Genomic DNA, 14,543 nt, shown 5'->3' with positions numbered 1-14,543 from the left:
GCAGGAATGGGAGAAATAGAATGATGGTGATTCAGAATTGGAGATTGCACTGGTGTGCTTGGGGAAGGGTTGACAGAAAAGTCAAAAGTTAATAGGTTATTTAGGGGTGGGGGTGGAAATGGAATAAGAAAGGAAGAACAAACCAACTGAAGCAGTCGGGAGAGGTGTGCCTGCAAGCCTTGGTGAAGAAACAGAAATGGGTCAGTGGGTACAGTGAAATGGATGAGATGCTCAAACTGTCTCCCTGCCTAAAAAAAAAAAAAGGAAAATCTAAATAACAGGTAATTTGGATTTTCATGGAGAATTTGAAAGAAAATGGCTGAACTCATTTTTAAAATAGGAAAAATTAAGCTCTCTGTAAAGGTTCTTGTGGCCTGTTGCAGGAGGTGGAGGGAAGAAGGTGAGAAGCAGGCAGTAGATGGAACCAGAAGGAAAGAAACACAAGTTAAAGAATTTTTTTTTTTTAATTATTTTTGGCTGCGTCGGGTCTTCGTTGCTGCGCGTGGCCTTTCTCTAGTTGCGGCGAGCAGGGGCTACTCTTTGTTGCAGTGCGCGGGCTTCTCATTGTGGTGGCTTCTCACTGCAGAGCCCAGGCTCTAGGTGCACAGGCTCAGTAGTTGTGGCTCGCGGGCTCTAGAGCGCAGGCTCCATAGTTGTGGCGCATGGGCTTAGTTGCTCCGCGGCATGTGGGATCCTCCCGGACCAGGGCTCGAACCTGTGTCCCCTGCATTGGCAGGTGGAGTCTTAACCACTGCGCCACCAGGGAAGCCCAAGTTAAAGGATGTTTTACTTTTTTTCACTTGAGTTGTGTACTTCATTGGTATTTCACCTCTTAGGTTGGCCCTTAGATTACATCTTTTCAGGACCTCTCCGAGTGTGAAGAGCAACAGTAGGCTGACTGAACACCCTCTTTCCAGAGAAGGGGCAAAAGGGAAGATAAAATTAGCACCACTGGCCTAAGTGTAGGTGGGGCCTGTGAGGTTTAGGAAGTTGCTCCCCTCTTGTGGCCAATCCTGGAAACAGCAGCCAAGAAACGTGTTCTAGGGCCCTGTCTTTTCATTGTTTTCCAGATCAGCAGTCAGCAACACCTGGGAACTTGTTAGATATGCAAAATCTGGGAATTCATCCCAGACCTGCTGAATCAGAAAATTTGCTGAACCCCACCCCCAGTCTCTTTTAAAAGCCTTTCAGATGATTCTGATGAACGCTGCAACTTTGGTAACCACCATTCTCAACCTATACCCCAATATCCCTACCTCCCTTTCCCTCTCCCCCCAAAATGTAATCTCCTAATTTCTGATTACAAGAATAGCAGAGCTTCCTAAAGTTAATCCTCTCCCTCCATGTTCTGGACTCCAAAACCTCCTGTCTCCCCAGGAATCTTTCTTTTTTTTAAATATACTTTTTTTGGCCATGCCACAGTTTGCAGGATCTTAGTTCCCCAACTAAGGATCAAATCCAGGCCCCAGCAGTGAAAGTGCTGAGTCCTAACCACTGGATCACCAGGGAATTCCCACCCCTGGGAATCTTGTTCCATCAACTAGGCCCTCGATACCTGTCCTTAAGGTCTAAAAATTATCTTGATCCTACATCTTCTAGCAGCAGGCCTATTTCTCTGTACCCTGCAGAGCCCCTTTTTTGGGGGACAAGCAGGATCCACCTATTTTTCCTTCCTTCCCCAGAAACTGTTCTTGGATTTTCCTTTTTCAGCCACTCTTCCCTACTCCTCCCTTCTGCCCACCCTCACGTAAATCCCTTCCCTAAGCTACTCCACAGGGCTGTTAGGATCAGCTAGAATGGATGTGCCTGCACCTTCTGACGCTCAGGTGATCTGTGAGCTCTGCCTTCCCGAGCTATGGCGTTTTATATTCAAAGTACTCCTGGACTTCCAGTACTCAAAGTACTGGAATACTCCAGTATTTCACTTAACACCAACAAAGGATTGAAAGCCACATTCCACAAAGGTTTGTATTAATGAACTTTCAACAACAGCTGATAATGGCTTTTTTCTTTTTAAACAGTCCAGGCACACCAGGGGTTAAATACTTCTCTTTCCACTGTTTATTATTAATGTACAAAATATACAAAACCAAAAGAAAAAAGAAAATACTCATCCTCAAATCCATTGTGGCTCTAACCCAAGACCCTGCACAAAACCCAACCAATCCACTGTTTTCATAGAAAACAACTGATGCTGAGACAGGTGAAGGAGAGGGCTGGGAGAGGGCAGGTCATCTTATCGAATCCACCCAGGAGGGCACCTGGTGGGGATTCACAGGTGGCTGACAGGGCAAGGGAGGGAGGGAGGGAGCTGGAGGCCTCACACCCACAAGGTTCCAGGTGGGGGCCAGGAGCACGCTAACTCCCAGAGGCAGTGCGTGTAGTGTGACTGGCATGCCCAGCACGCCGGGCTTCAGTTGATGAAAAGCTGGTCTCACTGAAGTGTTTTAATTTCCAGAATGAGCTGCAGGCAAGGGTGGACCACCACCAATGGCCTCACCTATGCCAGCTAAAACTTTTCACCGGATGCCGATGTGGATTTGCCATCATTGAACCTAGCAGACCCATGATGCAAACTTGGGTGTTCACAGAAGATTGCAACGTCTTACTTGAGAAAGGACTCAATGTAAAGCCTGTGTTGGGAGGAGTGGGGATGATGTGTTCCAGAACTCAAATCCAGCCTGATTGAGTCCTCTCAGTGCAGTGGGATACACAATACCCCTTTTACCATCTCCCCACCCCACGAGGAAGCATGAACTTGGCTGGGATGATTTCATAAGTGCAGCTGATCCCGTGTCAGAGTTCTGTGTGCATGTGGAGGACCCACAAGAGGAGAGTAGAGGTTTTCTCCAGGATAACCAGCTTTAGGTTCTCAGGCATAAAGGGTAATACTGGAGAGGTGCTTGGCATAAAGGGCAAATCTCCTCAAAAAGTGAAGCCAACTCGGTCTCCTCTTCAGCAGTCCAGGGTACAGAATGTGTCCAGTCTCTCTCCTCCCCAGACTGGAGGAAAATATGTACATCAATGCGCACCAGTGATCCGAAAACCCCCAAGAACCCAGGCAGGTGGGCACTGAGGGGGCCGGCTCCTCATCAGCTGGGGAAAGGGGAAAATGGGCCTCACAGAAGCCATAAAAGGGTGGAAGGAGCAAGGCTGCAGTCCACAGGGGTGTGGGCGGGGTGGGCAGGTGGTCCCTAGGGCAGGGGGGGCCCATTGACACCCGGGTGGTAGAAGGCACAGTTGTTCTCATAGCGGCAGTTACCCTTCATCATGAAATGTCGACAAACAGGGCGATTTGACATGTCTGTGGGAATGATGGTGAAATAGTTAGATAGGAAATGGCCAAGAGGTCAATGCCACCCTCATCCCACCCATCCAAGGCATCCTGAGAACTGTCTTTCAGAGAGACCTAGTCTTGGGGACCTGGGGGAAGGGCTAAAGGAAGGAACTGCCATGCATGCTGGGAACTGGGAGTGGGGTGACCTCATGTTCTGCCTGGCAGACCCAGGGTAGTGATGGTCCCCAGAAAGTTGTAATGCGACACCAAGAGCCATATGGGGGACAGGGAGCAATCCTCACCTCCTCCATGGCTGTGGCCTCCATCATGCCCTCGGTGGCCTCCTCCGCCGTGGCCAGGGCCATCATGGCCACGGTGCTCATGAGGGGGTGGCCCTCGATGGTCATGGCCTCGGTGACCAGGGCCATCATGAGGCCGGTGGCCGTGGGGCCCACCATGTCCAGGGCCTTCATGGGGCCGATGTCCACCACCAGCACCCATTCCTCCACCAGGGCCTTCATGAGGACGATGGCCACTGCCGCCACCCATGCCGCCGCCAGGGCCTTCGTGGGGGCGATGCCCACCGCCCATGCCACTGCCAGGGCCTTCATGGGGACGGTGTCCGCTGCCACTGCTCATGCCCCCACCAGGGCCTTCATGGGGACGATGCCCACCACCTCCGACCATGCCCCCGCCAGGGCCCCCTCTTCCATTTGGAGGTCCTCCTCCAGAGCGACCTCCTCTGGCCCCTCGGAATGGAGGAGGAGGAGGCGGTGGTTCACTGCCGCCTCGGCCACCACGGCCTCTATGGTATGGCCCCGGACCTGGTCCCCCACGCATCGGGCCACCCCGCATGGGGTCACCTGGGCCATCCCAGAAGGGATCACCCCCCCGGGGAGGGGGTGGGGGACCCAGGAGACGTGGACCCACTGGCCCACCAGGGCCCCCAGGGCCTCCATGGGGACCTTTTGGGGGAAAAAAAAGGGAGAGAGACAGTATCAGCTACCTGTTGCACCCAGGGACCGCCATCTCCCAACCCAAACCAACCCCCGGCTTTGGTCAATCCTGTACAGTTACCAGGCCGAAATCAAGCAGACAAGCCCATTCCAACCTCTCACTCACCACCTACCTGGCATAGGTCCGCCAGGTCCAGGGGGGAAGTGCTGCATGCCCTTGGGGCCCCCAGGGCCTCCCGGTGGGAAACCATTGGCTATGGGACCAGGCCCTAAGAGTCCGTGAGGCACTGTTAATGAAACAGGAGTGAAGCAGTCAGCAAGATGATTCTAGAAGAGTGGCATGACGTCTTCCTGCTTAGATGTGCCCAGCTGACCCCCTCAGACCAACCTGGCAGAGCACTGCCCTCTGTCCAGTCTTCCCCTCCCGTGTCTTGCCACCTAGTGGCAATACCCCTGCTCCCCCAATTCCACTGCAGGCCTCCTTGCCCAGGCCCCGGGGCTGGCCCTGAGGATTACCCAGCATCTGCTTGATCTTGTCTGAATAGTCTGGTTGCTTCAGCAGTTCCTCTGAGGGATGACTGTTAGGGCTACCCTGTGAGGCAAGGTCATTAAGGGACAAGGTCAACAGAGAATAAGGGTAACACCCGGCAGAGAAGGGAGAGCCCGAGGAGAAAGCAAGTGGGAAGGAGAGCAGAACGGGAGTTAAGGAGAAATGGAGACAGTGGGGAAGAACAGGGAGGCTCGCACCATGATGGAGGTGAGGATCTCCTGCACATTGATGCCTCCTCCTCCAGGACCCTGGGGGCTCTTCCCGGCACCCATGCTTCCCATAAGATTGGCCAGAACAGGAGGCAACTTGGAACCGCCTGCCCCATCAGGTGAGCCACAGGTCCCCCCAGGCTCCAGGGTCTCAGCATATGGGGTCTCATCCATGGAACATTCCTGAAAGGACAGGAGAGAACAATCAGGACCAACGAGGATAAAGAGCCAGTCTCACATGAAAGATGCATTAATGTCAATCACAACCTCCATCACCACATAACTCACCTCATCTAGGGGGATGAGTTTGGGGGGGATAGGCTCATAGGGCTCAGGATCAGGCTCGTGAGGACTGTCAGGAATGCAGCAGGCGATAGAAAAAGAGTAACAGTCAAATTATTTATTCAAGCCCTTGATTTTCTTCCTAACCCCCACCCCCCTTCTAACTACCCCAGGGCACGTTCCCCTCAAGGGCTCAATACCTCAGGAAGTGAACCCCATTCTGCTCACCTTTCCTTGTTCAGGAAGAGCTCCTGAAGGATCCCCTTCTCCCGCTCAGCCTGGATGTACCGCTCCTGGCTGTTGCTTCCAGGGGTGACAAGAGGCGAGGGCAGCACCAGGGGCCGGGGGCACACCCAGGGCACCTTCTCCTCCATGTTGTCGTGGCTCAGACGCCGGGCCGTCTCAAACGCGTGTCGATCTGACAGTATCTCTCGCTTAGCTGCCTCTCCGAAGTCCTTGATCTTATTCACATTCACTATTGCCAAGGAGAAATAAAGCAAGAGGGAAAGTAAGCCCAACCAAGTCCTTTTTAAACTCTCTATACCCCACCTACTATAGAGGAAACTGGATCTCTAACCTCGTTCAGTTTCATCCAGTTCAAAATAGAAATACTCTCTCAGCTTGCCCTCCTCAGGCCAGGTCACAGTTTTCCTCTTCCTGCCTTTCCGGGTCAGCTGGCTAGGATCTCCGGGACTCTCCACTGGCTTTGCATCCAGAGCTCCTGGCTCCAAAGAGGCTGTAAACAGAAGTAGTTTCAGAGCAGATCCTTCCTTTCAGAAAACCCTGAAACCTGAACCAGTTTCTAGACTTACCAGTATCCATGAGCTCTGGGACTTCAACAGGGGGAACTGGGGTCCCTGGACGTTCTGTGTCCATAGCCTCAGAAGGAGGTGCTGGCTCTGGGGAAGAAGGTTTGGCTGTGCTCGGTTCTGTGCTTGTTTTCCCTTCAAATGGGCTTGGCTATTGTGAAAGAAAAAGAAGTTAATGAGCTGACAGGAAAGACAAGGCAATTAGTCCAGGGTCCTTGGCAGGATCCCCTAAGAGTTCCTATAAAGGAAGACTCTGTCTCTAGTCTACGTCTGAGACACAACTCTTGTCGTCCCCGAGCATCCTAGCTGCTGGGCCCTTCCTTCACCTGTACCTTTTCTACCTGGTCACTGCGCAGCACCCATACCTTGGCAGCCGTGGGTGACAGCACCTTCTTCTTCTTCTTAATTTTGATGCCTGGAACAGGGGCTGAATTGAGCGCATCCAGAAAGCCCAGGCCCTCCATAGCTACAAAAGAAAAGAGCATAAAATGGAATCATCAGACCTCCTTAATAATGTTATTCCTATAGACAAAATCTGGGCAGAAAATTGGCCAATAGAGACCCTCCCTCAACTTTGGACACAATAAGCTCAAGGTGACCAGGAAGCACATGTAGGAGGATTCACACAAGAAATTCTTGTCATTATTCTCTTTCTTTGAAAGGCAGGCAAGCGTGGCTTTGGATAGGAGTCAGAGCTCCGGTAATTGACAAAGCCAGCCCCCATGAATGTGAAGGCTGGGAGCGCACCCACCACTCACTGAACAGCACGCGTCCCTACTTCATCTCTAAAATCACTCCTAAGCAATCCTATCAAGGACTCCTAGGAAGGGAGTTCCAGGGGAGTAAACATTAAAGGACACAAGAAACCAGATGAAAATGGAGGAAAACGCTTCATTTCCATGAAAAGAGTTTGCTTTCAATTCAAAGCACATCCCCCCACTTTATTCAATTATTTGAAGTTTTTTTGTTTTTTTGCGGTATGCAGGCCTCTTACTGTTGTGGCCTGTCCCTTTGCGGAGCACAGGCTCCTGATGCGCAGGCTCAGCAGCCATGGCTCACGGGCCCAACCGCTTCGCGGCATGTGGGATCTTCCCGGACTGGGACACAAACCAGTGTCCCCTGCATCAGCAGGCGAGACTCTCAACCACTGCGCCACCAGGGAAGCCCCTCCCCCCACTTTAGACTCACGCTGTGGCGGGATGATCTTCACTTTGATCTCTTTGGTGGCATTGGGTGTTGTGTTGAGTGGCTTGTATTTCTTCTCTGCAGGGGGCGCAGCATCTCCTGGAGCGGCTGTGGAACTGTTAGAAAGGGACTGGTCAACAACACCTGACTCGCCCCCTCTTTTCCCCTCATGTCCACAGACCCAACCCATTCAAAAACCAAGAACATGGTCCATACCTCTGACGCTTGAGGGGGATGGGTTTAAGGTTGTACTTGTCAGAAACCACCACTGCACTGGCATTCTTCTTCACAGGCACCAAAGACGGGGTCTCCAGCTCTAGTCCTGGTGGAGAAGACATGGTGTTGGGGCTGGACTCACTCCACACTCTGACTCTTCCTCCCTTAACCTTCATCAACCCCTATAAACTCCCACAATGCTCCACCCACTAGTCTTCCCTCTCTCCAGATTTATCGTACCATTAAGTCCAACTCTTCCACCATAGTGCACCTACCCACAGACCCACCAGAGGCCAGACGGCAGCCTTACCGGTAGAGCGGAACTTGGCGTGACTGGGCGCCGTGGTTCGGAGGGACTTGGGCTTCTCCCTCTTCTTCTCCGGGGCCTCCTCAGCCCGAGTCTCAGCCTTCACCTCAGTCAATGGTCGCTCAGGAGGGGTGGTTCGACTCTTTCCCTCTTCTTTCCGTTTCTTCTTATCTTTCTCTGTTGTGGAAAAACAGAGCAGAAAAGGATTTTACTTAGATAAAGACCGTCAGTCAGAGGTAAAAAGCAGGTTAGGGGCACGGAAGGCCACATCCCAGTGGGAAAGAAAGAAATACAAGGGTTAAAGGGCCTAGCTGCTTACCAGCAGGCTGGGTACTGCTCTGGGAGCGGATCACAGCCATCCAGTCGCTGACGAGGACTGAGGCCAATTTCCGGAGCTCTGCGGGTGAGAGAAAGGGGAAATGCCTAAATAATGTAAGATACACTGAATCATGGAATTTTCCTCTATTCAGGTAACTTTCAACCCTGATGCCATTATAACACCGGGCAGGGAGGGGGGGCAAAAAGAAGGAACATTTATTAAAGTATGTTGTAAAAACTACACTAGTTGCTTTGCATACATCTCATGTAACTGTTATTACAACCTGAACTTTTTTTTTTTTTTTTTTTGCGGTACGTGTGCCTCTCACTGTTGTGGCCTCTCCCGTTGCAGAGCACAGACTCCGGACTCGCAGGCTCAGCGGCCATGGCTCACGGGCTCAGCCGCTCTGTGGCATGTGGGATCTTCCTGGACTGGGGCACGAACCTGTGTCCCTTGCATCGGCAGGCGGACTCTCAACCACTGCGCCACCAGGGAAGCCCACAACCTGAACATTTTTAATCTCCCTTTATAGACACAGAAGCATGGAGATTAAAGTTACAAAACCAGAAGATGGCAGAATGAACCTAGTGCCTATGCTCTTCCCTTGACCACTTATTACAATAAACTAAGGAGAAAGGCAGAGGGGTTCAAGTATCCAAAGGGCTACCAGATTTTAAAAATTTCAAGGAGGCAGATTTAGATCCTCGTAAAAAAAAGATTTTCTAGGGAAACTTTTTTCCTAGAATGTCACTAGTGATGACAGCTCTTAAAAGAATTAAGTGTTGCAAGAGTGAAAAAAGAACTTAAAAACAAACCGATTTAGGATGAAGGAAGCAGAATTTATCTAGAGAAAAAAGATGGTCAGAGAATTTAAAGATAAAAAACAGAATTTATTTCTAAATATATGGAAAAATGCATTTGTAGCTCTTTCCTTCTGTACTTGGCAAATATCATCTCCTGTCTACGGGACCTCTCTTCTTGCCAACATTTCCACTATGGGCTGATTTAATAATGAAATTGTTGTAGAATATTAAAACTTAACTTTTTAAAACAGTCACACAACTGCCAACTCCTATACCTAATGCAATATGAACCCCAATGCCCAGTGGAGGAATATCCTGAAACCTCTTTGAAGCAATCGATACTATGGACTTAACTACAGTCAATAAGGAATGTACAAATTTCAGTATCTAAAGCAGCACAGAATAATAATTAAACCTATACTCAAAGACGGCAACACAATTAAGCCAGCTGGAAAAAGGACCAATATACCTCAGTGAAGAAACACAAGATAGGCAATGATTTAATGGGATCTTGTGTTACAGTTTATCCTACAAAGCTACTCTGAGATGTCAGAAAAACAGTGAAGTGCTCATTATATAAAAGGACCTAAAAACAGAATTAATACAACTAAAAGAACAGAAAGCTAGGGAATGTTTTTCACTTAAACAATACCGTGAGTTAAAATCGTGACCCTTTATCCTGGAAGATGTTCCCCGTGTTTTCTCCTCTAGCTAAACTTTCCAAAGGGACCTAGCATACCATTCCCCATAGACAAAGAGCGGGGATCAGCTCTGCTACAATGCTGCTCACTTGCGGGAAACCAGTGTCTTGTGCTCACTGGTTTATGCCTTGGGTGTAAAACTTTTGGGTTAACTCTTGGATATAAACCCTTTTCTTCTCTAAAGAAAAGCCTGTGACTTTCTGGAGCCAGGCTTTGTCTTCAAGCCAGAACTGTACGGCCCTTGCCAGGAGCTCCAAAACCCTTTGTCTTAGCAAAGGAAAGAATCTGTTGCTATCAAAGCTATGATATACTCCAGCAGTCAGGATTCTGCCCATGCCCTACAGCAGGGTGTTTACTGGTAGAAGGAGCATACCTGTTGTTAGGAAAATAGACATTGAGGGTCCCAGAATATGCTCTATTTATTGATATTTAGAGAAACAGAAGTAAATGATGACGAGACATTCTAGGATGACACTATTTCCCCCAAAGAATTTTAAGTGTATGGCTTTTACACCAAGAGATCTTAAGAAATGAAGGTAACTGAGTGGAAGTAACGGAAGAAGGCCCAGGACACAGAGGAAAGGACTGGCCCCTACCTTCATCCTCACTTGACTTGCTCAGCTGCTTCACCAGTTTGGCTGTGTTGTTCTACGAAAGGAAGGGAGCAGCAGGATGGTAAGTGCCAGAAGGAAGAGCAGCCCACTCAGAGCTAACCACTCCCACAAACGCACAATCTCTTAACAGCCACTAACACTGAGATAGACCTTCTCTCTTACAAAGCCCTTGGAGACGTAGTCTTACTCCTTAAAACAACCCAGTTAGGTAGGTTCAACCATTCCCATTTTACAAATGAAAAAACTGAGGCTCAGATATATAAAGTGCCCCACATCACACACCTATTAAAGGACATAAATTTGAACCAAATCTTGATTCCAAACTCCTACTTTTTTCTACCATTCTACCTCACAGGCCCAAGACTGTAGCCACATCAGAGTCGATATGAGTTTTTCATCTGTTAGCCTAAACCAAAAAGGAAGAACCAGGATTGTAAAGACTGAAGGTACCTGCTTGAGATGGTCAACAGTGAGTGGTAGGTGCTGCAGGGTCAGTAGAATTTGCTGCAAGAGGGGAATGTTGTTGGTTGTCTTTGAATATGTCAGCCAATTGTTAAGAAGCTTGTAACCACCAACATCAATAAACCTGCAGGCAGGGAGGAGGCTCTGTGATGCCCTTCCTGGGTCTTGGGAGTATACCCCATCCTCCTAGTCCCCCAGCAATAACCCAGGAACCCCGTGCCTCACCTCCCCCCGCCTTCTAAGTACACAGCCACCCAGGTCCCCACTTACTTGACCAATATTTCTGGTGAACGGGTCTGCAGGAGAATGTTCAAGTAAGTGCATCGACTCACCATCTTTCGTGCTTCCTTCATCAGACTGTAAGAGATAAGTCAAGGTTAGAAATGAAGCAGCCCGAAAGCACCTCTTCTTTGAGCAGACATCTTTAATCTGCGGGACTACCTCGAGATCCCTGATGACTTGGGACTTCGCTACAGGGTGGGGGGATCACACAGGCCCCTAGGAGGATGGGGTGGATCAGGATTGATGTGGAAACACCCAGAGGGATGGAACACAATGGAGGAGATGCACTGAAGTCTCCGATCTGAGGAGGTAAGTGTCACTGCTTCTCTAACCCACAGGACACATTTGATTCTGCTTCCAGGTGAAGAGCCCTAGCCTTCAACTACCATCTCTTCGGACTGGCTTAGTCACTCACTTTCTCCTGGAAAACTTGAGGATCCCTGAAGGAAAATGACATTTGGGGCATGCAGAATGCAACCCAAAACAGAACTAAGAATCCTGTCACCTGACTCCCCTGCTTGCTTCCTTCCTTCCCTTGGGACTGTGGATCTCCAAATATCCAGATGCCATAATGACCGGGGACCAAGGGGTCATCTTTTCCTATCACTAGTTCTAACATAACTGGATTTGAATCCTATTCCACTGACTCCCATTCCTCTTAGGGAACACTTTTTGCTATCTGTCTTAATTATAGTCATATTACAACACAAAATATTCTCCACTCACAACGAATTCAAAGGGTACAGACTCACCTGAAGATCTTCGAAATCCCATCCACACTCTTGACTTCCCCATCTCGGTTAAGGAAGCTATCCAGGCCCTTGAGAAGCTCTTTGGGGTCTATGGGACCCGAACCCATGATCGAGGTTTTCTAAGATAAGAGGATAAAACAAACCCACAGAATAAATGGGTGGCAAGGACAGCCACAGTTGCCCTCTAATAAATTCTATCTCTGTGTTTGACAAATTATTAGTGATTATTTAATCTACAGTCAACTGCACTCACCATTATCTAGGTAAGAAAAATCAGCACAGACAATTGTCCCTACTGAGAAACCAGCCCTGGCAAGCGAAGCACTGTGTTCACACGTGACCGAAGGGGACGCAGTCAGACTGGAGGACTGAGGCAGCACCTCTCCTCTCGCTCCCAGTCACATCCTTCCCAGGACAGCTGAACTTCACCAGATTGTATCAGAGCTAAGATTCACATTCCCAAAACAAACACTCAACTCTCCAAGTCATTTTTGCTTATTAGGTCCCATTTCCCCTTAGTTGCTAATGAATTGAGCTTAAAAAAATAACACCAAACCTATAGCTTGATAAGAACTCGGCCAGTCATGGATGTTGGGCTGTCTTTCAAGAGTCAACTCCTTTCTTAGCCCATGAAGAGTCAACCGCTTGGGAGATTGGGACTGACATATATACACCAATATGTATAAAATGGATAACTAATAAGAACGCTTATTAAAAAAAAAAAAAGAGTCAACTGCCACAGGTAGCAGGATATGTTCTGCTTGCACCAGTAGACAATCTTCTAAAGTTGTAGATGAAAAGAGAAGGAAACAAAATTTGAAAACAGAACCTCTCCCCTACGGGAGTTAGGGGTGGCTCCCAGAAATAGAGACAAATGGAGCAAAGAAAATCAAGCAGGTCCTCCTAAGCCTTGAAAAAATGTCACTCATTAACCAAACACTGCATGAGTTTTTATTGTTTCAAAGTTAAGGGCAAGATTGGTTTGTGGTTTCAAAAGCAAAGATGCGAATCTGACTCCTAGTCCCACCTAAATCGTAACACCACCCAAGATCCCCAAGGAGGGCCTGAAATTAGAAACCATGGAGCCAAAAAGAATGGAACAAATAAAACTAGAAGCTGGCAAAATGCCATTAAATTTTAAGTAGCTGCTTCAGACCAGGTTAGAAAAGGAGTTAATTAAAAGCTGAACACAGCTGTTACGGGACAGAGACACGTGAAACAATTTCTAGGCCAGAACCGAAGTTTGAGAGAGGTAATTTAGAATCAATATGGTTCTGACTAGGATTTTTATCCACAATGCCTCTAAACACTGGCTTCTGAGAAGGAGAAAAGAAAGCCACCTTAGTAATATCGACATTTGGGAAATAAGACGAACACTGGGTAGGAAGGAGGCAAGAAGAAAGCCTCCTGAATCCCGCATCTAGTACAGAGATGAAACACATGAGCCAGGCAGAAGGGTGGGAAAAATCAGTGTTTTACAAAGATGATTATATTTTCTGCAGAAAACAGGTTCCTTATAAGATCATGTTAATTAGTTCTATTTGTTCTATTTGTTCTCAAGCCAAAAGAGAAAAACAAGCATAACATTTTCAACCTTTTAATTCTCACAATAAAAAAGTCAATAAATTTCTACATTTACAGGGTCTAACAACCTAGGCCAAGAAGAGGCAGAGGCATGGGGGGAACTTGGCTCCTGAGACCATAACCTGTGGGCTGAATACAGGAAGAGGAGGTAAGGTAAGAAATACTAAGAGGTGAGCAAGTCTGGGTTAACTGTGCTTTGCTGCTGCCCTGGAATCTCCACGAGGACAGGTAGAACCTAAGAGCAGAGGAAAAAACATTCAAGTCCAATACCAGATAAATTAGAAGTCCACAGGCCAAATCCACTTAAGTGTGGTGATTCTTATACACAGAGAGACAGACATGGGGATGAAGGAATTTTCATGTAGTAAGACACTATAAAGTGAAATATAGACACTATAAGGACAGAAATACAATAAAGGGATACATAAAATAGATTTCCCATTTGCTGGAGACTGGAAAAGCAATGAGCGAAGCCAAAGTAATAAAATATATCATCAGTAAAAAAAAATATATGCAATTTGACAAAAAGCTTTCAATTAAACTAACTTCACTTCCAACCAATGTCCCCTAAATACAGCTGGCCCCTCAGATTCAAACCCAGTTGAATACACAGCACCTTGGAAAAGTCCCTTTTGCATACCCACCTACCAGTTAAGTCAACAGGCCTGCTCCCCCTAGTTCCTTCAGAACAAAAACTGTCACCTGAGCTCAAATGTTCCTTTGCTTAAGAGGGCAGCAGACAAGAGAGAATAACCATCTTTAGAGAAAAGAAACCAGTGAGTACACAGCTAAACTCTGTCCAGTGCCTTCTGCTGGGAATGGGACCCAGGGACAACTTTTTAATTCCCATTCACAACAAGCAAGAATAAAAGACATTAACAGTCAAGGAAAACTAGAAGACAAAGCAGAAGAAATGTTAAATATTCATTTTCCACTGCAGTTTTCCTATTATGTACATTCTGGAAATATAATTAACAAAACTATAAATTTTGTCTCACAAGCACCAATCACGTGGTTTTAAAATGTAAGGGGTTTTTCTCATGACGGCTTCCTCCAGGCAGATTAGTTTTCACTCATTTAAAATTAAGGACCCCAAGTGTTTTACAACCTATTTCCGTATTTTGAAGTCATTACGTTTAGAAAGAAGTTCCAAGGCACTCAAGTGGAAAGGAATGAAGAGCCTAAATTGGCACAGCCCTACAGGAGAAAAGGCAAATGACTTTACCAGGGAAAGA

At 47.8% G+C, this 14,543-nt stretch overlaps 1 protein-coding gene across 1 annotated transcript; it reads right to left on the bottom strand.

Moving 5' to 3' along the window:
• Window positions 1–3,194: 3,194 nt before the first annotated feature.
• On the bottom strand, window positions 3,195–11,831 carry PPP1R10 (protein phosphatase 1 regulatory subunit 10). The gene is made up of 18 exons (XM_007449207.1): window positions 11,725–11,831; window positions 10,961–11,047; window positions 10,679–10,814; window positions 10,211–10,262; window positions 8,111–8,188; window positions 7,795–7,968; window positions 7,485–7,590; window positions 7,272–7,384; window positions 6,449–6,549; window positions 6,087–6,234; window positions 5,852–6,010; window positions 5,503–5,749; window positions 5,281–5,344; window positions 4,981–5,175; window positions 4,750–4,825; window positions 4,407–4,520; window positions 3,580–4,242; window positions 3,195–3,304 (listed from the first exon to the last, which is right to left on the bottom strand). The coding sequence occupies exons 1-18, from the start codon at window positions 11,829–11,831 to the stop codon at window positions 3,195–3,197; spliced, it is 2,730 nt and encodes a 909-aa protein (XP_007449269.1).
• Window positions 11,832–14,543: the final 2,712 nt, after the last annotated feature.

The sequence above is a fragment of the Lipotes vexillifer genome, unplaced genomic scaffold, assembly GCF_000442215.2.
Source record: "Lipotes vexillifer unplaced genomic scaffold, Lipotes_vexillifer_v1.1 scaffold657, whole genome shotgun sequence".
Taxonomy (NCBI): domain Eukaryota; kingdom Metazoa; phylum Chordata; class Mammalia; order Artiodactyla; family Lipotidae; genus Lipotes; species Lipotes vexillifer.
Note: the sequence above shows the minus strand (reverse complement) of the source record. Positions and strands in the feature narration are given on the sequence as shown.

Bases quoted from the DNA above. Each gene is read 5' to 3' on its own strand.
- PPP1R10 (XM_007449207.1), bottom strand. From the start codon at position 11,831: ATGGGTTCGGGTCCCATAGACCCCAAAGAGCTTCTCAAGGGCCTGGAT. The intron at 4,521-4,749 runs GTAATCCTCAGG...TTTCATTAACAG, and splicing joins CAAGATCAAGCAGATGCTGG to TGCCTCACGGACTCTTAGGG. The intron at 3,305-3,579 runs GTGAGGATTGCT...TCATTCCCACAG, and splicing joins AGGCCACAGCCATGGAGGAG to ACATGTCAAATCGCCCTGTT.